The sequence below is a fragment of the Armigeres subalbatus genome, chromosome 2, assembly GCF_024139115.2.
Source record: "Armigeres subalbatus isolate Guangzhou_Male chromosome 2, GZ_Asu_2, whole genome shotgun sequence".
Lineage (NCBI taxonomy): Eukaryota > Metazoa > Arthropoda > Insecta > Diptera > Culicidae > Armigeres > Armigeres subalbatus.
The window spans coordinates 455,029,340-455,052,873 of NC_085140.1; the positions used below are offsets into that span (position 1 = coordinate 455,029,340).

At 39.5% G+C, this 23,534-nt stretch overlaps 2 protein-coding genes and 1 long non-coding RNA gene across 3 annotated transcripts in view; all 3 read right to left on the reverse strand.

Annotated features, from left to right (window-relative positions):
* Positions 1-1,852: 1,852 nt before the first annotated feature.
* Positions 1,853-2,553, reverse strand: LOC134218257 (uncharacterized). Its single transcript, XR_009981291.1, has 3 exons — positions 2,259-2,553; positions 2,125-2,198; positions 1,853-2,060 (listed from the first exon to the last, which is right to left on the reverse strand). It is a non-coding gene; the product is annotated as an uncharacterized LOC134218257 (long non-coding RNA).
* Positions 2,554-3,191: 638 nt separating this feature from the next.
* Positions 3,192-4,202, reverse strand: LOC134210482 (uncharacterized). The gene has a single exon (XM_062686529.1). The coding sequence runs from the start codon at positions 4,200-4,202 to the stop codon at positions 3,192-3,194; it is 1,011 nt and encodes a 336-aa protein (XP_062542513.1).
* Positions 4,203-9,487: 5,285 nt separating this feature from the next.
* The window catches only part of LOC134213815 (serine palmitoyltransferase 2), a 29,329-nt gene continuing 15,282 nt past the window's right edge, over positions 9,488-23,534 (reverse strand). The window contains exons 5-7 of the mRNA XM_062693173.1: positions 10,616-11,160; positions 10,293-10,555; positions 9,488-10,225 (exon numbers count right to left, since the gene is read on the reverse strand). Of these exons, the coding sequence (XP_062549157.1) occupies positions 10,009-10,225; positions 10,293-10,555; positions 10,616-11,160 (1,025 nt within the window). The 3' untranslated portion in view covers positions 9,488-10,008. The remainder of the gene's footprint in view (positions 10,226-10,292; positions 10,556-10,615; positions 11,161-23,534) is intronic.

Sequence of the window (23,534 nt, forward strand, 5' to 3'; positions counted from 1 at the left end):
GGTCTAACCGGTAGTACCGAAACCGGTAATACCGGTATTTCCGGCCAATTTTGGGTACCGAAAATACCGGTATTAGAGGTTGGAAATATCGGTATATTCGGTATTTCAAATTATGCTGTCAGTATAAAAAATCTTGAATAATTTTCACTTACTTATATCAGCTCAACTGCCTGTAATCGACTAACTCATCGATCAAAAAATACAACAATTAAATGCGCGCATGAGTAACTTTGCCCAAGTAAGCATCATTCACGACGTTTACGCTACAACAAAAATCGATCAACATCGTCATTAATCATACCTGTTGCTTCATTGTCTTAGCCATCTGTCAAACTGCGAATAACTTTTTCTTCAATTACCTTTGTGATATCGTCGAGAATTTTCCCGTAATGTGTGCAAAAGGTACGAGGCGTAGTAGTTCTTTTCCGGAGATCACCTGTGAAAAACGATATCTGCAAAAACATGTCCGTTCTGAATTTCAAAAAGAAATTTGAATTAGTGGCTGTGGCTGATGGCAAGGCACGCTGAAATAATTCAAGCTCTCTAATCTGTTTAATCTGTTGTTGAACTGCTGCTCTGTGAGTTCTGCACTCTATATGAAGCCGATTTGACGTTGCAATTTTCATTAGAACTACATATTATCAAAACAATCCACAGAAATTTCCACAACTTTATCGTTGCTTTCAAAGAATGAATCCAAAAGAGACGATCCAAATTAGCCGATCTTTTTGTTTTCTGAATAGTTCTGCCGTGAAGCAATTAATCAGAAACAATTTTGGCATTTTCTTCGAGGCATCCAGAGCTACTTTGATTAAGCAAGCGTATGGGATCTTGAAGCGTCTGATCATTCCTGATGCGATCGTTGAAACTGAGACAACGTTCGTCCAGTATGTAATGTCTACTTAAGTTTCGCTTTGTCCAGCTCAACAAGCAATGATTTTAACAATTGAAGTTTGCCTACAAATATTTTTTTTTCCAAAAGTCCAAATCAAAAGTTTTTCTTTTACTAGCTGAAATTTTCACAAAACCGGTATTCTACCGGTATTACCGGTATTGACTCCATCAAATACAGAATACCGGTATTTGACAAAAAATTCCAATACCGACCACCCTAAGCCAAACCGATGATCCGAGATTAATATTTTTCAAAGTATTGCAGCGTCTGTCGTCGCCTAGCGATTGTGTTTTGTATTATAACGAATATTCGTCTGCGATCAACTTTCTCTTCAACAAATCCTGAGCAATAAAATCAAAGTCAGAATCTTGAAAGAAAATGTTATTTTTCGCTGGCAACAGCCAGCGCACAATGGATAAAAAATTGTCCGTAGCGCGAATAAATTCAATATCTCGGTTCGGTGTGGGCGGATTTTGCTGAAATTTTGACACACACCGTAGAACTTTCTGGGGAATCGTGCAAAGGTGGTTAAGTTCACTGCACGAAGCTGCAAGACCTCGTTTTACCCCAATGCCCCAATGGATTTCCACCACTACCAAATCGATGGAGACGCCAACGAATTTCTGCAGCAATCACCCGCCGATTGCCTTTGATCAGAACGACATGGACGCCATGATTCCACGACCCATGATAAGTGATTTTTTGTAGTTTGTCTCGAATCAATTATCTTGTTATTCGTCTCAATAAAACCTATTTCAACCCCCTAAGGGGTCGTACACTTATCACGTAGGCAATTTTCTGTTTTTTCTACCCCCTCCCCCATGTAAGATTTCTTTCATACAAATGATTTTTCATTTATATGGTGCGTAACAAAACGACAGACTCATTCTCCCCCTATAAGTACTTACGTAATGTTGGAACTAGAACCAACGGGATTGAAGGGGCGATTTCCGCGATTATAATCTCCGCGGGTTAAACACGTTATCTGGGTGTATGACAGCGGCGGATTATAATTCTCCTAATGGAACGTAGTTGTAAATACATATTTCTTAGTTCATAATTCACAGGTTTCATATACATTTACATTTAAGTAAGAATAAGGTTTTTAGACTTACGTTTAGTCCCCTAAGTATGCTCGTCTGTTCAGCGTAGTCGTAGTTTAGATCTAGTTTATAATGTATAATGTTTCATTTTAGTTCGGAACAATTCAATAGTTTGGGTTTGCTTACCGTGGATGTAAAGTCGTACAACAGCGTGAATATAGGGTTAGGAAAAGGAATAACTAATTGTGACGATTTAGTACCTAATTTTAAGAATTCATGTTGTAATTTTAAATAGAATAATATCTAATGTTTATAAATACCTAATTCAAGCAATCCAAGTGTGTAGATTAGGTTTTAACAGTATATAATAAGTTTAAATGTTTTAGCTTTCGCAATGTGCAATTAGGATACGTTGTATGTTTTGTTTTGATTTCTTTTTCATCTTTCTGCTTACGATATAGTACTCTACCTGTCCATTGCTTCTAGTCTCTTTCGTCGGTGTGTGTGGCCCAAGATCCCTGATGAAAGGTGCGCGCTGGCAGCCGGGTTGCCAACACTCCCCCCGGGTACGTCGGCCACCAGAACGACTTACTCATCTTCGCGCACGACATCTAGTACCGCCAGCTTCACCACCGGACGTTCGTAAAGCCGCTAGCAGTTCTAACAGTTGCCGACCTTATTTCTCCATCTTTGCTGCGCCGGGTCTCGATAACTTTCCCTTTCGGCCAACAATTCCGTGGTAGCTTAGGATCGGTAATGATGACTACATCACCAATCTGTACAGGTTGAGCACAACGTGAATGCCACTTTGTCCTCCTGGTTATTTCTGGAAGGTAATCTGTCAGCCACCTTTCCAGAATACGTTTGCTATGATTTGTGATGACAGCCAACACTGGCGTACGGCTACAGAATTATCGTCTAGTGTAGTGAGTGGTTTCGTTCCGTTCGAACTTCCGAGAAGTATGTGATTTGGAGTGAGTGCTGGAGAAGTATGGTCTTCTATTGGAACGTGAGTCAGCGGTCTTGCGTTCAAGGTACTTTCGATTTCGGTCAAAGCATTTCGTAGTACTTCGTCGGATGGTTTTCGTGGTAGATTCAACGACGAAAGGTTATTTTTCACGCTGCGGATCAATCTTTCCCAGCATCCGCCCATGTGAGGCGATAATGGGGGATTAAATGACCACTTTGTTTCTGGGCTTACAATTTCAGCCATTATTGCCTCATGGTTTATGTTTTCCATTACGCGAGCAATTTCAACGACTTGCCCCCACAAAATTAGTTCCTCGATCACAGTATATATGGCAGGGCAGACCACGACGGGCGATCATGTTACGGATGGCCATTACACAGGAACTCGTACTTAAGGAATGTGCTACCTCAATATGCACAGCGCGCGTAGTCATGCACGTTGCCAGCATTCCCCATCGCTTTTCTACTCTTCTGCCGACAGCCACCTCTATAGGGCCGAAGTAATCTATCCCCACGTGAGTAAACGGACGACTGAAGGCTGCAAGCCTTGCAAGTGGTAGATCAGCCATAATTGGCGGTTGAGGTGTCGCTGTTTCGTTTTTACACCGTTGACAATTTCGGCGTACTTTGGCATAGCCAACTCGGATACGTGGGATCCAATACTTTTGACGCAGTTCGTTGATAACAGTTTCGTGGTTAAGGTGGTGAAATTTGTTATGGTAGAACGATATAACCAGAGTTGTAATGTGGTGGTCGCGAGGTAGGATAATAGGGTTCTTCGCATCTTCAGTGATGAGGAAACAGCTGGTAGTTCGGCCTTGCATACGAAGCATTCCACGAGTGTCCAGCCATGGATTGAGCTTCAATAATGGGCTGCTTTTTGGAATCGGTTTCTGTTTGTTCAAAGCAGCTATCTCATCGGAAAATGTTTCTTGTTGGGCTAGGCGTAGAATACAATCCTCGGCAGCACTTATTTCCTCTGAACATAGAGCTTTACTATTAATTGGTGAACTTAGCTCTTTCTTGCATTTGTTCAAGAAGCGCAATATGAAGCCAGTCACTCGGGTTAGGCGAATCCATGAGGAAAATTTCTTGTAATCCACCACTGGTACTGGAGCGGATAGATGGCAAACCAAGTTGGTACGGACTTCTTCATTAGTTGAATTGCCCTTCGACGGTATCACTGGCCATTCTTCTTCTCGTTGGCTGAGAAATGTGGGTCCCTTGAACCACCTGCTCCCATTGGACAGATCAGTCTGTGTCACCCATTTAGTCGCGTCATCTGCGGCATTCATTTTTGTCGGTACCCAAAACCATTCACTTGCTTCTGTAGTTTCCAGGATTTCGCTGACTCTGTGAGCCACAAATTGCGAGAAACGACGATGATCTGAGTTTATCCAGCATACAACATCACGAGAATCAGTCCAGAAATAGCGCTTGACGTTTTGTATAGATAAAGAACCAATAACACTTCTTTGTGCTAGTCTAACTCCTAATACGGCAGCTTGAAGCTCGAGTCCATATATCGATTAAAACTTCAGCGGAGCGACTCGAGTCTTAGCAGCGACGTTCATGCATTCTACCGGGTACCCATTTGAAGCGAAGGAACGCTACAGCAGCAAAGGCACTCTCGCTAGCGTTAACAAACGTATGTAGTTGTACAATACTGTCATTGGTCACCTGAACACAATAGCATCGAGGAATTTGTACTTTTTCTACTTCTGGTAGTATTCGAAGCCATGTTCTCCACTTATCGAACAAGATGTCGCTGATGGCGTCATCCCACTGCACCGCTGAACGCCATATTTCCTGCAGTAGAATCTTGAGATATATGAGGAAGTGTGCTATTAGACCCAAGGGATCAAAGATCGTCATAAGCACTCGCAAAACTTCACGTTTCGTGGGTCTTCTTCGTCCTGCCAGAAGCTCTGCGTCATATCGATGCCACCCAACTTTGTATGTAAGCACATCCAGTTCCGTACACCACCACAAACCCAATACCTTTTCCGTTGACATCTCAGCAGATAGATCCAAACACTTATTCGTGGTCCCACTTTGGTCTAAGGCGGCTATAACTTTTTGGGAATTAGATATCCAATTGCGGATTTCAAATCCACCTTGAGAGTGCACATACTTCACATCCTGCGCTAACTGGATAGCTGCTTCCTCTGACTCTACGCTCATTAACATATCGTCTACATAGTGTTGTTTAGTGATAGCCTCAACTGCATGGGGATATTGACCGGCGAACCTTTCAGCGTTTATGTTCATGATATATTGGGCGCTACTTGGAGAACAGCATGCTCCGAAAGTCATCACGCACATCTCATATGTAGCAGTAACACCATTATCGTCGTTCCAGAAAAAAACGCTGACACGGCCTGTCTTCTTCTCGTATCTCCACCTGATGGAACATCTCGCGAATATCGCCCGTTATCCCAATTTGATGCTTTCTGAACCTTATAAGAATCGAGAAGAGTGAGCTTAGTTGATCGGGACCCTTCAGAAGTGCAGAGTTTAAGGAGGTGCCATATGCGGTGGCTGCTGCATCCCAAACTATTCTTATTTTGCCAGGCTTGTTTGGATTGACAACTGGAAATACGGGCAAATACCAGCAGCGTCGTACGGGCCGGTTTTCTTGTTCCTTAGACAGCTTGCGAATATAGCCTTTACGTAGATAATCGGCAATCCGTTTGTTCAGGTCTTCTGCTAGCTGATGATCTTTTTTCAAGCGTTTTTCTAATAGAAGATGACGATGCAGTGCCATTGGTCGGCTGTTGGGAAGGCGTATGCCATCAAAGCGCCATAGTAAACCGGTTTCATATCGGTTGCCTTTACGGGTGGTGAGGTCACCCAGCAGTGCATATGCTCTTTGGTCTTCAAGGGACAAAGGAGAATGATTGTTGTTTTGTACACCCATGCTATCAAAGGAGAAATACTCTTTTATTGCTTGGTGTAGCTCCTCATCGGGCGTTTTACTTGTAGTTATGTGAAAGATGTAGTGATCCAGGCTTCGTTCGCTATGTTCAGTATTTGCACCACAAACCGTCCAGCCCAACCTAGTTTTCGTCGCAATTGGTTGATTCGGTTTGCCTTCGCGACTCTGTAGCACTAAGCTGACGTGAACGTGTTTCAATCCTATAAGAATTTTGGGGCGCATTTGCTTGTATGATTCAATAGGCAAGCCTCGTAGATGTGGGTAGTTTTCTCTCATTTTAATCATGTCCAATGACTGACAGGGTAACTGAAGTTCTTTCACCGTTCGCACCTCATTCAGATGAAAGGATTTGGCTCCATCGCGCACACCAGTGATCATCAAGCTTGTAATACGGGAGTCTTTCTCGCAACGTTCTGTTCCGCCGGTCCACTGTAGGTTCAATGGAGCTTCTGTTCCCTCAAGACCAAGCTCATCTGCCAGATCGTGTTCCAAAAGTGTTAACTCTGAGCCGTCGTCTAGAAATGCGAAAGTTTGGAATGACCCTTTTTTTCCATGGACGATTACCGGCAAATAACGAAACAAAACCGTACTCAAGGTTGATTGATGAGTATTACAACCATGGTTTGAGGTATTTTGAGTGTCATTTAACGCAGCTGAAGACTGATTATCTCCAAAAGAAGTATTTTGCTTGTTATTAAGTTCATTGTGCAGTAGACGGTGGTGCTGAAAAGTGCATCCATCCTTTCCGCAAACCTTTGTCTGGCAGTACCCGCTGTGTTTCCGAAGACAACGACGACATAACCCAAATTCTCTCACCACTGCCCAACGGGAATCACGGGATAGCTCCTCGAATTGTTTACATTCGCCAACACTGTCACAGCAGGCTTTGCAAACGATGCATCTATTGTTACTGCTTGTCTGTGGTTCCCTTGGTGATTTAGAAGTGTTTGTTTCTGATCCTGCATGTGCATTCAAAAACCCGGATCCTTTTCTTGGCGATCGATAATCACCTCGAGATGGCTTTGGCTCTTGTAATCCTGGAATAGTTACAGAGCTTGCTGCTTCAGCTAAGGAATAGATCCAGTTTCCGAAGGTTGCTAAGTTCACCTTTGCAAACTTTTGACGATATCTTGCCCAATCGAGTTTTATTGATGACGGAAGTTTATTGACAAGCTGATGAAGCATCGTCAAGTTATACATGTGCTCTTCTAAGCCACACGCATCAAGAACGGAGCAAAAGTTTTGCACCTCCACAGCGAAGTCCATTATTGTCTCCAATCTATCCTCTCTCAGAGTCGGTAACGAATTGATTTTTTCAACTAGAGAGTGGACTATAGCTTCTGGTTGTCCAAATCGCATTCGGAGTGTACCGATAACTCTCTGCACATTAGAAGGATGCATTAAAAGGCTTTTTACTGTATCATACGCTTTGCCAGTAAGACATCTCTGCAACCTAGTTGTATTTTCTCCCTCTGTGAAACCACACATTACCGTAGTGTTTGTGAAAGTCGAATAAAATATAGGCCACTCATCGGGTCTCCCAGAAAATTGTGGTAGATCTTTAGAGATTGCTTGACGCGCCGCTATTTGCTTGGTGGAGAGTGGACACACAGCTTCCCAATTCTCCTCGTGACGTGAATGTCGGCCAGAGTGTTCAATATTATATGTTTTATATGTTTCAAGTATGTTTCTTTCTGACTATCACAATTAGTTATTCCTTTTCCTAACCCTATATTCACGCTGTTGTACGACTTTACATCCACGGTAAGCAAACCCAAACTATTGAATTGTTCCGAACTAAAATGAAACATTATACATTATAAACGAGAATTATAAGATGTTGGAACTAGAACCAACGGGATTGAAGGGGCGATTTCCGCGATTATAATCTCCGCGAGTTAAACACGTTATCTGGGTGTATGACAGCGACGGATTATAATTCTCCTAATGGAACGTAGTTGTAAATACATATTTCTTAGTTCATAATTCACAGGTTTCATATACATTTACATTTAAGTAAGAATAAGGTTTTTAGACTTACGTTTAGTCCCCTAAGTATGCTCGTCTGTTCAGCGTAGTCGTAGTTTAGATCTAGTTTATAATGTATAATGTTTCATTTTAGTTCGGAACAATTCAATAGTTTGGGTTTGCTTACCGTGGATGTAAAGTCGTACAACAGCGTGAATATAGGGTTAGGAAAAGGAATAACTAATTGTGGCGATTTAGTACCTAATTTTAAGAATTCATGTTGTAATTTTAAATAGAATAATATCCAATGTTTATAAATACCTAATTCAAGCAATCTAAGTATGTAGATTAGGTTTTAACAGTATATAATAAGTTTAAATGTTTTAGCTTTCGCAATGTGCAATTAGGATACGTTGTATGTTTTGTTTTGATTTCTTTTTCATCTTTCTGCTTACGATATAGTACTCTACCTGTCCATTGCTTCTAGTCTCTTTCGTCGGTGTGTGTGGCCCAAGATCCCTGATGAAAGGTGCGCGCTGGCAGCCGGGTTGCCAACACGTAATATGTGTACAGCCCCAAACAGTACATAATCAAACTAAGAATCTGGCGATAAAATGTCACTGGCCATGCATTTGATAAGTCACAGTACAGCCTTTAACTTTCTTCCGAATATAATGGTGGCCCTGACAAGAACCGATTAATTTTCAATAATATCTTCAACCACTATCAGCAAACACTCAATTGGTTGAATCCTGTGAGATAAATCTGACTTGAGAGCTGTTTCCCGACCACTTACTTCTGCAAACGTCACCGATGTGAACCAATTTGCTGCTACCTGCCCGACCGCTGAAGATTGGCAGCTCCCTACGTCAATGACCGCCACTGAGACCATTGATGCCACTACTCACGCGATAGCCACGCCGATTTATTTTATAGCGTGCCGACGACCACTATCCAGAAAACCTTAATTGATCCTGCTTATGGTCGTCCTCTCGATGATTTACCGTCCTCTTTTTTTCTTTTTTTTACTCTTTAATGAAAGCAGCTCTCTAATCAGATTTTTCTCGTAAGGTTTAAACTATTGAGAGGTTGCTGATATTAATCACTATCAGAAGCACATTGAGGAAAATAAATCGGTTCTTTTCAAAACCAACAAAGCATTCGGAAGAAAGTAAAAGTCTGTACTGTGACTAAAGCAGATTCATAGGAAGTAAAACTTTCTCGCAAGATTTTGAGTTTGGTTGGTGTTGTTAGCGATTGCAAATTGAGAATTATTCTTTCCTTTTCTTAACCCTTTTTAACGAGCTTTTTCAAAATACTGACCATAATCACTTGGCGCACATTGGGGCGAGACGCTACAATAAATTTATTCACATGATGGTGACAGAAGAAAATATAATGGCGTTAGTATCGATTGGTTCGATCGGCGGCCGTCGGCAAGTGGTTGACAAGAAAATATATTGAATATGATAGCATATTTATCGATTTGGCTACATGAGAAAGTTGATTCTAGACGAATTTTCATCAAAGTACAAAACATAATCGCTTGGCGACGGTAGAAAATTAGCATTAGCAATGCAAACACAAGTGTGCGTCGTTTATTCACATAGAATATGTAGCGCTTAACAGCCTAATATGATGCTAGAAATATCATTGTCACAAAAAACACAAAAGTCAGTCACAAAAAGCTTTATTTCGCAGTCGAGTCAAATACAACATAATGCAAATGAACTCCTATTCGGATTGTCATACTGTGCCTTGAATAAAGTGTTAGGCATGTCTGTCATGGAATCAGCATTTATCGAGAAATTCTAAAATGGATATGTTCGGAAATCATGGAAAATAGTTATTGTTTCTATTATTACAAAGCTGGTAGCAATTTGTATCGTTCTATAATTTCAACTTTGATGCATCTTACAATAAATGTTATTGAATGTAACGAGAAAAATCTTTTAACAAAAAGTACCACAATTAAAAAAAACACTTCATAAATAATAATAATACACAGTGGATGCGATTCCCTCAAGTAAATGCGGCAACATAGTCGACGCTAAAACGTGGATTTGTTTAGTTTCGTCTATCCATAATAAGGCATACTTTTGCTTCATATCTTAGTTTAAGTTTATGGATGCATGCGCGTTTGTGTTTGTGTGACTTTTTCCTCACTTCGTTCTTCTCGTTTAACCTAACAGAATTTAGTACTCTATTGTTCGCGTGTCTCGCGGTTTCCGCGAGTACTTGAGTCCGAGTGTGTCACTGATCTCGTCGATCACCGAGAGGGCGTAGTCCAGTTGTTCTTTGGTGTGTGCCGCCGACAGGCAGAAGCGAATCCGCCCTTCCATGATGGGTGTTGCTGGGAATCCTACACCCACGACGGCAATGTTACGCGACGTTAGCGTACGTACTACCGCGCTGTTGGAAAAATGAGAAAAATAATATTTTTTAGATTAATCAAATAGGCGGGTTGATTCCAACTTACCCAATTTTAGAGAAAAGATACACCAGCATCGGAACGACTGGAGAATCTTCATGGCCATATGTGATGACCCCGATCTGTGCGAGTCGTTTTCTGAAATATCTTGTATTTCTGGCTAGCTGATCGATGCGCTTACTTCCCTCGTTAGTGCCATCCAATCCCATGATAGTTTTCATAGATGTGAGAATCTGCTGCGTGACTGGAGGAGACATTGAACTAGCATAGCAATGCGCGTGACTGTGCACCCGTAGGAAATTGATCAATTTCTGGAATACAAAAATTCATCTCAGGTAATGGTAGTTTAGTATGTATGAAGTAACTCTTACTTTGTTACCAGCGATGTAGCCGCCAGCTGATCCGAAACTTTTGGTGAATGTTCCCATCAGAATATCAATATCATTAGGATCGACGCCATAGAAATCGAGAACACCTCGTCCCGATGGACCGGTGGCTCCAATGCTGTGTGCTTCGTCCAGGTAAATGTATGCTTTGTACTTTTTCTTCAGTGCTACGATTTCCGGCAGTTTGACGATCGATCCCTCCATGCTGAACACACCTTCGACAATGATCAGGATCTTTTTCCACGGTTTTCCCGTTTTGGGTTGACCAGCGGCAATTGACTCCTGTAGAACACGTTCCAAGTCCTTCATACTGTTGTGGTTGAACACTTTTGTGACTGCTCCGGACAGCCGTAGGCCAAGAATGATCGAAGCATGATTCTTCTCGTCACTGACCACCAGGCAACCAGGGGAGATAAGTGTGGGAATGTTGAGCGAGTTGGTGGCGAAGCCCATCCCGAACACAATGGAATCCTCCACGCCGAGAAATCTGGCCGTCAGTTGTTCCAGCTCCACGTGCAGCGGGTTAGTTCCTGAAAAGAATAATTGGGAATCGATTTTTATAAGTTTGTAGAATGAAAAACTAGATGCTGATATGATAGATTAAATTAGAAACATGTGTTGGAAGTAACCACTATTTTCAGTGGGAATCGAACCAACAACACAATCCTGAATCGCTAGGCAGGTACCGACTAAATTACGAATTTACATTTACATATACACCCGATTCTTTTTTTACACGGGGGATGCGTTCCGTGTAAAAAAAGTTTTCAGTTCAAAATTGTAAAATCCGTGTAAAAAAAGATTTATGTTTTCTCGACGAATCATGCAAAATGGAGCAACTTTGCTAAAGTTTTGTATGGGATCCATGTAAAAACAGAATCGGTACATAATTATTCAGAATTGAACTTATTGGAAGACAAATGGAGACGCGTGGTTGCTAACTGTCATCTTTCGCGGATAAATTGAAACGTATACAGTATATACATACACTGCCAAAAATATCTATATAAGATAAATGTGTCGCCGTTATAAATTTTTGCAATAGCTTCATCCTAATATAATCGATATAGAACCACACATAAATTAAATAATTGCTAATTCGAGACCACACATAAAGTTTATTTGGATATATATTTTATTAGTAGTTCGCGTGGAGAATGGTTATGTGTGCACTGATATACATCATAAGTTAAATCTATGGATTTTTGCCAATAAATATGTGTGGATTTTTAGTAGTGTAGTTTATTTTCATTAAATATCTACGTTTTTTATATGAGTTTGTAAACATGAGTTTACGTAACCTTGGATTCCCACACTTCAATGCACATTTCTGACACCAAAGGAAAGAGGGACTGAGAAGCAAGACAATAAGAGTAGGGTAGGGTGGGGCAAGATGGTTCGTCTAACTAAAGCGAACCCTCAGAGCATCGGAACAAAAACAATTTTAATTTAATTTTTCAACAGGGATCTAGAAAAAAAAGCTCATAATCTATTTGCCAAGGGCATGAAATAACGCAAATTCCATTTTTTTTTATTTCATACTGAGTTATTAAAATAAAGACCTTTTTTCTGTCAATCGAAAAATGTCGGGGTAAGATGGGTCAAACGGCGGAGTAAAATGGGTCACCTTCGAATTCTATAATTAGGGCAAATGATCCGATAGTCGTGGGTGTTCCTATGGTTGCGGTAGTACAGTATGCGGAAAATCTAAGAATCAAATAAAGTATTATGTCAGAATTCAAATCAAGTGAAAACAGCATTGATTATATTGATAAACTGGTAAATATCTTCAAAATACCTTACTAAATTTTCGCATTTGCTCCAATAGTTGTTGTAGTGTTCCTATAATTGCGAGTCCCGTAAGAAAACAATGGGATTCGCAACTATAGGAACACGAATTAAGAAATACCCCAACTACTGGAACAATGTATAAATCATTGGAGTTGTCATTTTAGGACGGAATACATGGAATGCATGCGACGGAAGCATTTTTCCACTAAAATAGAGCTTAGCTTAGCTTAGCTTAGCTTAGACTGACTGTACATATCAATGGTTTCTACTCCGTGATTGATCAGAACTGGTGCAAATTGCACTACGATCCAAATGAATAGTGGTTGGGATTTACCATCTATTCTCGAAGTGCACGTTTCAGCAGCTCTCAATTGTTGATCAATAACGGCGCCGGCCAAGTCCTTACAGTCAGTTGGGAAAGGAAGGGAATGTTAGTGTGTGGTTATTGTTGCTACTAGAGACCGAGAATACCTCTGCATCTCCACAATTACCACGGGAAGGACATTGTGTTAGGTGGGGGGGGGGGGGGGTTAATCAGTAACATAGGTCGGGATCCACCATGGAAAGTGATGTGACCTATGCAATTTCTATTTTAGTAATCAATACGAATATTTTTTTATAAACAACAGTAATAAAGTGATCAATTGTTCATCCATCGCGAGAATAAACAATCAATTGCTCAAAGTGAGCGATTGTTTTTTGCTAACGTTAAAATTATTTCTCGCTCCATTCGCTGTTCTGATTCAAATCGGGTCGATAATAGAACGGTCGCGTCATATTTTATGATTGTTTAATTGTTCATCCAACGCAAGGATAAACAACCAATCGCTTAAAGTGGGCAATTGTTCATTTGAATTTTTGGTAAAGCATGTACGCCATCAACAAAAGGACAAAAATGGAAACCGATGGATAACACATAATATTCTATAATTGTAACACTTGTGATTTAACTTGTTCGTTAGAAGAAGTACTTGAAATTAACATCTGATCGTGATTCAAAACTACTTTATTTAGGGTATGTTCTCATTTTTCAGGAATGTGTGTTGATGCGGTTTAGAAGAACTAGATAAAAAAACGTTTGAAGTATATTTTCTTAGTATCTGACCCATTTCCCAATCCAAAACGAAATCAAACTTTAAAGTGATAGTTCAAAAATTATTAACCCTACTAACCCCGCTAGATTGGGGCCCTCCTTAGCCGTGCGGTAAGACGCGCGGCTACAAAGCAAGACCATGCTGAGGGTGGCTGGGTTCTGTAACGGTGTAAACTAAGCATTCGGTATAACAGTTAGTTATCTCAGAGAGTTATAAGATTTCAGAGAATATAAGAGCATGAAGCATGGGTTTCGGCCCAATATCGAGTATTGTACAATATAGGAGAATTATAGTCAGTTGAACTTTAACTACAGACTAAACCAGTTGTGTTATATTTCTACTCCTTCTTCAGTATCACGAATCTTATCAGTGGCGACGAGGATAAAAAGTTTAATTTCACTGCTTAAGTTCAAACTTCTACAATTAATAATAGTGAAATAGTGGAGTTTTGCATGCAAGCCGTTGACGTTGTAAGTTTTCATCTTAAATCGTGAAATTTGCAAGAGATCATTTATTTTCACGTGTTGTGGTTTCTTTTGTCGAACCAATTTTGTTCATCAGACGGTAGATTTGCTTTGCATATCTTTTTGTTTGATTTGAACATTATTTTAAAAAAATCAGTACGAGTGCGTAAAGTGAAATTTTATAGAGAAAACCACATTTTACAAGTAGCCATTTTGTTAGCCAACAATTGTGCTAAACTTCTTTTGTTCACATTAAAGGCGGTTGGTTACACCAGGTTACACAGTGTTATTACACCATTTTGTTTGTCCCCTTTTGTTCATACAGTGAGAACCGGGAGACGCCGCTGCCAAGTGAAACGCCAGTGAAATAGAAGTCACTTCACTGCACTTTGACGTCGTTGGGAGAGTGAGATCCCTGTGAGCAATTGTTCTTTTGGGTGAGCTCGTAGTGGAAAGTGAGACCAACACAGTGCATATGCATGTGAGTTGCATCGTTGGGCCTGTTCAGTGAAGCGAAATAGTGCATCCGTTGTTGTCATTGACCTGCCATCCAAGAAGTTGCTGTTGTTGTTGCTGGGATTATCTGCTGTTGCTGGAATTGACCGTTGTTGCTAAGATTGGCTGCTGCTGCTGGAGTTTGTGGACTAAGGTGTTATCGGATACATATTGCTTGCCGTGTTGCTGTTTTTGTGGTGGTTGCTGTTTTACCACAACCAGGGTTGTTGTGTGTATATTGACCTATTTACTCAGGTATGTTATTTTTTTCTGTCAATATTCTAAATATTTTACCCTGTGTTATTTAAAAAGTGTAGTTTTGTGTTTTTTCCTTTGAAACAAACGCAATTTATTTATTTTATTATTTTTTGTGTATTTTATTTATTTTTGGCTACAAGGATGTCAATCAATCCAACGTCTGAACCTTTTATTCCGGGAACCATACCATTTTCGCAGTATTTAGAGCAGCTAGAATGGATGTTTGAACACAACAATTATACGGAAGACAAATTTAAAACTTCGTTCCTAGCAGTTTGTGGAACGGAAGTATTTTCCCAACTAAAGCTTTTATTCCCTGGGCAGAGTTTGAGAGATCTTACTTACAAGCAAATAACAGAAAAATTAAAACAACGTTATGACAAAAAAGACTCCGACGTAATACATAGTTTCAAATTTTGGACGCGTAGACAGGGTCAGTATGAAAAAGCGGTTGATTTTGTGCTTGATGTTAAGCATTTAGCCGAACAATGCGAGTTTGGTGAGTTTAAAGATAGAGCTGTTCGTGATATGTTAGTAATTGGGATTAATGATCGGAAATTACAGAAGCGTTTGTTCGATGAGGACGATCTTTCTGTTGCGAAAGTAGAAAAGATGATCGTGAATCAAGAGATAGCTTCGGATAGAACTGAGCTATTAAGAAGGATAGAAGGGGTAGTGTGAGAGCCCGATTAGGTCGAAGACAAGAACGTGCACCCTACAGATCAAATTTCCGTAGTAGAAGTAGAAGTGACAGTCGAAATCGGTATTTTGCGTTTAGAAATAGAAGTGATGGAAGATATGACGATAGAAAAAGTTACAATTCCGACAAGGAGTTCTTTTGCTCATATTGCAAGAAAAAGGGACATGTGAGAAAATACTGTTATAAACTCAAAAACAGAAGCCCTCGTAAACTCAAATCGGGCGTTAAATTTGTTGATTCGCCTAAGCCTTCTGAACAAGGAACAAGTTCATTATTTAAAAGATTAAAAGAGGATATGCAGACTGATTCAGAGGATGATTCACCGTGTTTGATGATTTCGGCCGTGAATAAAATGAGTGAGCCGTGTTATGTTGAGGCTAAAATCGAAAATAGAAAAATTACTATGGAAATTGACTGTGGCTCGGCGGAGAGCGTAATCTCTGAGGTTTCATTTTGCGTTATTTTAGAAATCTCACTGTGGAACCATGCAATAAGCGATTAGTGGTTATAGACGGAAAGAAATTGAAGGTTTTAGGAAGGTAGAAGTTTCAGTGCAGTTAGGTGACTTTAATGGAAAATTTTATCTGATAATTCTGCGCTGCGAAAATAATTTTGTTCCTTTAATGGGACGCACCTGGCTGGATACTTTTTACGCGGGATGGAGAAATGTGTTTGCGAGACCGACTGCTACTATGGAATACATCAGCGCGATAAATGACAACGAGACAATTCATGAATTGAAGTGTAAGTTTCCGAATGTGTTTGACAAGGATTTATCTAATCCGATAATAGGATATGAGGGGGATTTAGTATTAAAGCATAACACACCGATTTTTAGAAAGGCTTATGCGGTTCCTCTCCGTTTGCGACAAAAGGTAATAGATCATTTGGACGGGTTAGAGAAAGATGGAATAATAACGCCGGTAGAAGCTAGCGAATGGGCATCGCCAGTGGTTGTGGTTATCAAAAAAAATCAAGATATACGGCTAGTAATCGACTGTAAAGTTTCGATAAATAAGGTGATAGTCCCTAATACATACCCTTTGCCTCTAGCTCAAGACCTTTTCGCTACTCTGGCCGGATCCAAGGTTTTTTGTTCGCTGGATTTAACAGGTGCCTATACACAGCTTTTGCTATCGGATAAATCGAAGAAAATTATGATCATCAATACTATAAAAGGACTCTATGCCTATAACCGGTTACCGCAGGGCGCTTCATCGAGTGCCTCAATTTTCCAAAAGGTTATGGACCAAATTCTCAAAGGACTGGAAAACGTCTCTTGTTACCTCGATGACGTTTTGATTTCTGGTATAGACTTCGAAGACTGCAAAAATAAGCTTTATTTAGTTTTGGAGCGTCTGTCCAAGGCCAATATAAAAGTAAATTTCAGCAAATGCGTTTTTTTCGTCAAGGAGCTACCTTATCTTGGACATATTTTGACGGACAGAGGATTGCTGCCTTGTCCAGATAAAGTTGAAACTATCCGCGAAGCGAAAGCTCCGCAGAACGTTTCAGAGCTTAAAGCATTCTTAGGCTTAGTTACATATTATGCCAAGTTCATTCCAAATCTATCTACAAGGATAAAATGTCTTTATGCTTTATTACGGAAAAACACCAGATATATTTGGGACCAGGAATGCGATAGGGTTTTCACTGAATGTAAACGATTTCTATTAAAGCCTAATCTTTTGGAATATTTCGATCCGGAAAACCAGTGGTAATTGTGACAGATGCGTGTTCTTACGGCCTTGGGGGTGTAATGGCCCATGAAGTTGGAGACGAGGAACGACCTATATGTTTCACTTCGTTCACACTGAACGATGCACAGCGGAAGTATCAATACTTCACTTAGAAGCTTTAGCGGTCGTTTGCACAGTGAAAAATTTCATAAATTTTTATATGGGAAGAAATTCACTATTTACACGGATCATAAACCACTCATAGGTATTTTCGGAAAGGATGGAAAGAATACTCTTACAGTTACACGCCTACAGAGATATGTGATGGAGTTATCTATTTACGAGTATGATATCGTATACCGGCCATCCTCGAGGATGGGGAACGCAGACTTTTGTTCTAGGTTTCCTACAGACCAGGGGGTGCCAAGAGAATTAGCGCGTGAATACATCAAAAGTCTGAATTTTTCAGATGAATTCCCTCTGGATTATAAGGAAATAGCAAAGGCAACAAAGACAGATAAATGTTTGCGTAAGATAATGGTGTTTTTGAGAGAGGGATGGCCTACACGTATTGACAAATGTTTCAAGGATATTTACTCGCACCATCAGGACCTGGAGGAAATTGACGGATGCATCCTTTTCCAGGACAGAGTGGTTGTTCCAGATTCTATGAAGTTGAAGGTTTTGAAAATGCTGCATATGAACCATTCAGGGAATCAATAAAACCAAACAGTTGGCTCGTAGAACTGTTTACTGGTTCGGGATGAATGGGGACATCGAGAATTTTGTGAAGACTTGCAGAATTTGTAACGAAACTACGACACTTTCAAAAAAACCACCTTATTCAAAATGGATTCAAACTAACAAACCATTTAGTAGAATACATGCCGATTTTTTTTACTTTAACAAGAAAGTATTTTTGGTTGTGGTCGACAGTTTTACTAAGTGGATTGAGGTAGAACACATGAGGAACGGAACAGATCATAATAAGGTTATAAATGTTTTTGTGAACATTTTTTCCCGTTTTGGACTACCAGACGTCCTTGTAACGGATGGTGGACCACCGTTCAATTCCGAGATTTTTATCGATTTTTTAAAAAAGTTTAAAAAAGTAAGGCGTCATTGTGATGAAAAGTCCACCGTATCACCCGGAAAGCAATGGACAAGCAGAGCGGATGGTACGCTTAGTAAAAGATGTTTTCAAAAAGTTTTTAGTAGACCCGGAAATAAGAATATTGGATACGGAAAAACAAATTGCTTACTTTTTATTTAATTATAGAAATATTTGCCTGGAGACGGATGGAAAGTTTCCTTCAGAACGTATGTTATCATTCAGGCCAAAGACTTTAATAGACCTAATTAACCCAAAGCATGATTTTAAAAAAAATATGTCAAACACAAATGATGATCCTCAAATACACAATGATAGTAGTGGCACAGTTATAAGTCCTGATCAATTTACTGATCTCAAACAAGGAGACCTGATATATTATAAGAATAACAATCGAACTGACATTCGACAATGGTTACCAGCCAAATTTCTAAAACGCGTTTCTACAAATATTTCACAGGTTTCTCTGGGAGGCAGAGTTGTTTCGGCGCACAAGCGTCAGCTCAAGGTAGTACCAGCCTCTCGCCGGAAAGCAACTAGTACTTTTGTTTTCCATGGAGAGAGTGCTTCTTTGCAAACTGAGCCAGTTGAACACCAGAGCCACTTTGAACCACCAGCAACACACAGCAACAAGCGACGGAGAGAGGATGACGATGAAGAATTTTCAAGCGTTTCAGACACTAGTTCTGATTTCTATGGATTTGCGGCTGAATCGTCCATCTTTCAGGGGGAAGAAGTTGCCCCAGCTAGTCACAGACAACATGATAAACCGGTGGCTAATGAGATGCGACGCTCGAAGAGAAATTTCAAAAAGAAGAAGAAAGAAGATTATTTATATTATTAAATTAGTGATCGAAAATTAACATTTTCTCGAATTTTTCCTAAATATGATAAAATTCTATATTCTTTACATTATAATTTCATTTTGTTTTCTGAGCCAGAATACTTTAATGTATGTTTCGAATTTCGAAATTTCTGATATTTAAATATTTACTTAAGGGTAGAGGAGCTGTAACGGTATAAACTAAGCATTCGGTATAACAGTTAGTTATCTCAGAGAGTTATAAGATTTCAGAGAATATAAGAGCATGAAGCATGGGTTTCGGCCCAATATCGAGTATTGTACAATATAGGAGAATTATAGTCAGTTGAACTTTAACTACAGACTAAACCAGTTGTGTTATATTTCTACTCCTTCTTCAGTATCACGAATCTTATCAGGTTCGATTCCCGGTGCCGGTCTAGGCAATTCTCGGATTGGAAATTGTTTCGACTTCCCTGGGCATAAAAGTATCATCGTGTTAGCCTCATGATATACGAATGCAAAAATGGTAAACTGGCTTAGAAACCTCGCAGTTAATAACTGTGGAAGTGCTTAATGAACACTAAGCTGCGGGGCGGCTCTGTCCCAGTGTGGGGATGTAATGCCAATAAGAAGAAGAAGAACCCCGCTAGATTAAACAGATATAGAATATTTTTAATAGCTGCCTTATTGGTATTGTTAAGTAGCACCAGCCATTCTAATATATGGGCGATTTTTTAATTTTCGAACTGTCACTTCCTAGTCAAACCAAATTCAATTCGTGAATCGAGCCAGAGCCCAAGAATTATCTTCTGGGTGTAATTATGACGAATCCACGATTTCCTCCAAATTGGTGTAACTGTATTTACGTTTGAATTTTAAAACGGCGGTTCTTTTTGGGTGAGTTGTGTGTATTTTCATTTTTTTTTAAATATTTGCCAAAAGTATAATCATATTTTCTGTTGTAATGCTTTGGCACTGTATGAATTGTCTTTTTTATGATTATGCCGGAATATTGTAGAATCAATAGTTTCATGAAAATGATGTACACAAATTATATATAGCTCGCTGAATTTTTTGCCTTTGTTCCTTAAAAACACTGTTCGTTGTTATGCTAAGACATTGTTAAGTCTATAGCCTCACAGTATTGACTGCAAAGGCCATCACTCGATAAAGAGACCCAAACATGGCGCAATCTGCTCGGCAGTGGCTTGTTGAAAATAATGTTTGATGTTGAAGTAGCCGAGCAGGATTTCAGATGAGTCACTACGTTGCGAATTACTACTTAATCTTATTACTTATTTTTTCGAATTTAAAGGCCAAACACAACTACATGCAGTTGAAAAAAGTTCATAGAAATATTAATGTTATTAAAAAGGGTAAGAAATGAAATAGGAAAGGAAAACTTAACAAATAAATTTAAAATGACACTTAATGGCTCACAACACAAATGGCTCTTAATCAGGAATTTTAAAATCAACAGGAACTGTTGAGGGCCAATGGAAATCTGGAAAAAATTGGCTTCGCAAACGCTGTCTGTCTAGTTAAGCCATTAGATACCGTTGAAAGTTATCATCAAACTATCACATAAAAATCCGACGATAGATAGAAAGTTTAGGCTATCGACTTTAGTTTTACCACGTAGAATGATACTGAGTACCGAAAAACATTTGTTTTCAGGAGGAAAATATTTATTAAATAATCCGCTGCCACCGGTGGTGTACAGGATCCATAAGTAAGTAATTACCGGTGTGATGCGAATCAAATTCCGACGGTGATTCCAGACCTAGTAATTGCATTTATTATACATTTTGCTCGAGTAAATGTATTCAAAATGCAAAAAAATGTTGAAAATTTATTAATGTATGCCTATGTAGCAAGTGACGTGTATTCTTGCCACTTTGACACACCTTCATAAAGAGCAGTTGTGGTGTAAGTTCAGTTCCAGCAGCATTGCAAATTTCCAAGAAATTACACAGCTGCACTGCAAATACTTCTATAATTGATGGTGGAAATAGCTGTCATTATCTCGAGTTAAAGAGCATATCAGTAAAACTGATAAGTCAAATAAAAAAAATCTCTATAATTCAACAACACAAAAAAAGTAATCAGAAAGGGCTCACCGAAGTTCCCTAATAATTGAATTTTCTGCGTCAATTTAATGAGAAATTCGTCCATCACTTCTAAGGAGAATGTTCGCGTCGTGATCCACTTGAATTGAGGCACATAGTGTTATTTTCCGATGGCAACTACACAACATATTTTTCCTAACATTCATCGAAAAAACGTGACAGCAAATTTGAATTGCTGCCATCTCGCGCACTGCCTACTTAGACTCTTCATGCGACGGAAGCATTTTTCCACTAAAATAGATGGGAAAAACTATCGAATATAATCCAAGGTAAGCGAAATAAGAATTGGAATAATTCTGGGAACATTGATAGCAACAATCAATATGAAACTAGCGATTATTTTGTGGTTCCAGTTGCGCACACTATGAACAATCCTCGGTACCCAGTTCTGTCGTCTTAGCAAACAATACGTAATCTATGAACGACCTTTAGAACAAGGTTTAGCACTGATGTCATGGCAACATTTTCGTTTTGGTTTTTTCACCAAACAATAACAAACATGGAAAATTTTTGCGGACTCTTGATAAGATTAATCCGTCGCATTATTTTGTTATATTCCATTTTTATTTAACGTTTTTTTTTCAGCTATGAAAGGAACTCGGCTATGCCCCTAGCAGCTGGGTTTGAGCCGAAATGGGCACCGAAAACCTTCTCCTGTCTCCCGAGTTCTAGGGCGTGATTAGAGTCTCGGATGTAAGCGTTATGAAAATCAAATAAAAATTAGACTTATTGTGATTTATTGGCTATAATCAGCGGTGGGGCAGGATGGATAAATATAGGAAAAGCTATCTGAAGTCAAAGTGTCGTCATACATGGTTTCAGGGCCGGTAAGAGCTTGATAAGTTTGGCAGAAGCATGGTAGTGTACGGCTGGCGCGCGGTAAGCACCACGCGGCTGAAGACGGATCGAATGAGTTGAATGATCGGCGGATCGGGTGATCGGCCTTCTTCCGTTTATAGGAAGAGCGTGGGAACCTGTAGTATAACTAGGCAGATGCCGACAGAAATACTGTACGCTTGGATGTCCAGTAGGTAAAGCGTGCGTCAATTCCTAGAGCTGATGATCCTATCTAGCGGTACCCGTCGAGTACCAGGAAACCAACGTTCTGCACTTCTTCCGTGTCACAATGCTCATGCTAGGCAGTAACACTTGAAATAAAAACCTCTGAAAAACATATCAAAGGGGCATTTTGAGCGTTCGCCTTGAGTGCAGTGCTGATTTTCTTTCGATATCCGTGCTTTGACATACACCCGTAATCTTGTTTATGGACGACTGATACTGATACTTATGGACGCTAAAGACTTTTTAGGCCACATTTGAAAGAAGCTCTTCAAGCACTAAATCAAGAACAAATTTCAATCACACGAACATATTGTAATGTTATACAAACCATTTCAATTCAGACATATACTGCCCTTCTACGCATAGTTGTCCCATGTTAGTTTTTGTGGATTTTGACTTTTCATCATAGAGCAGTCTATTTTGATGTATACTTTTAGAAAACTCTAACAGATTTCGAACTCGAGATTTCGGAAAATCATTGAAAACAACATCAAGTCTATTTGTTCCATTGCTTAATTTCTACGCATAATTGTCTCGCGGTGATTAAATTCATCATCCGCCATCTGTTATTTTATGGAGCAACACACATTGAAATAGCATTTTCTGTTTAGATCTTGCAATCTTAGCCTGTTGCACTGGCTTAATATGGGCAATTTGAACAATACTTATTCTAAGCGACATAATCACTTCAACCACGTGGCAGGTTCACTTCCATAGATAAAGCATGTGGAAACTTGTATTAATCGCAGCCCGAGTAGCACACTTGTCACATATCAGTTACTGTGACTCATATGCGACAAAATCCAGTCACATTGGAGTTGCTGCAACCAAATCGATCTGAACTGTGCTACCATAGATATAATTATCAAGATGTTGGGGTCTGAACAAATTAGTACTCATTTTATGGTTCCAAGTACTAATATTACGGTACCCAAAATAATCGAGAAATCGACTTTCCCCTCGTATCTCGTATTGTCAACATTACATCATGCTCATTTTTCCTTCTTGCTAGCCCCTCGATTTGGCGGTTGCTTGGTAACAAGAAAACTATCAACAAACAAAAATGGATTTTTTTCATAAAAACTGATAAGTATTCCAAGAAGCTTTATTGAGGATATAAAATAATTGCCGAGAAGTGCATCCGCAGGGCTTTTTAAATAATTTTCAACAGATACCAATTTAATTTCCATTTCTTTTCAGTATTAAGTTTATAATGGAGTGAACCAAGAAACTGAGTTCAGGACAGAGGAAAAGAGTAAACCAAGACCTGACAAATTTTCTTTAGCAAGGCCAATATCGGTTTTTCGCTGGGCTGG

Coding starts and splice junctions, on each gene's coding strand:
- LOC134210482 (XM_062686529.1), bottom strand. CDS start 4,202: ATGAATGCCGCAGATGACGCGACTAAATGGGTGACACAGACTGATCTG.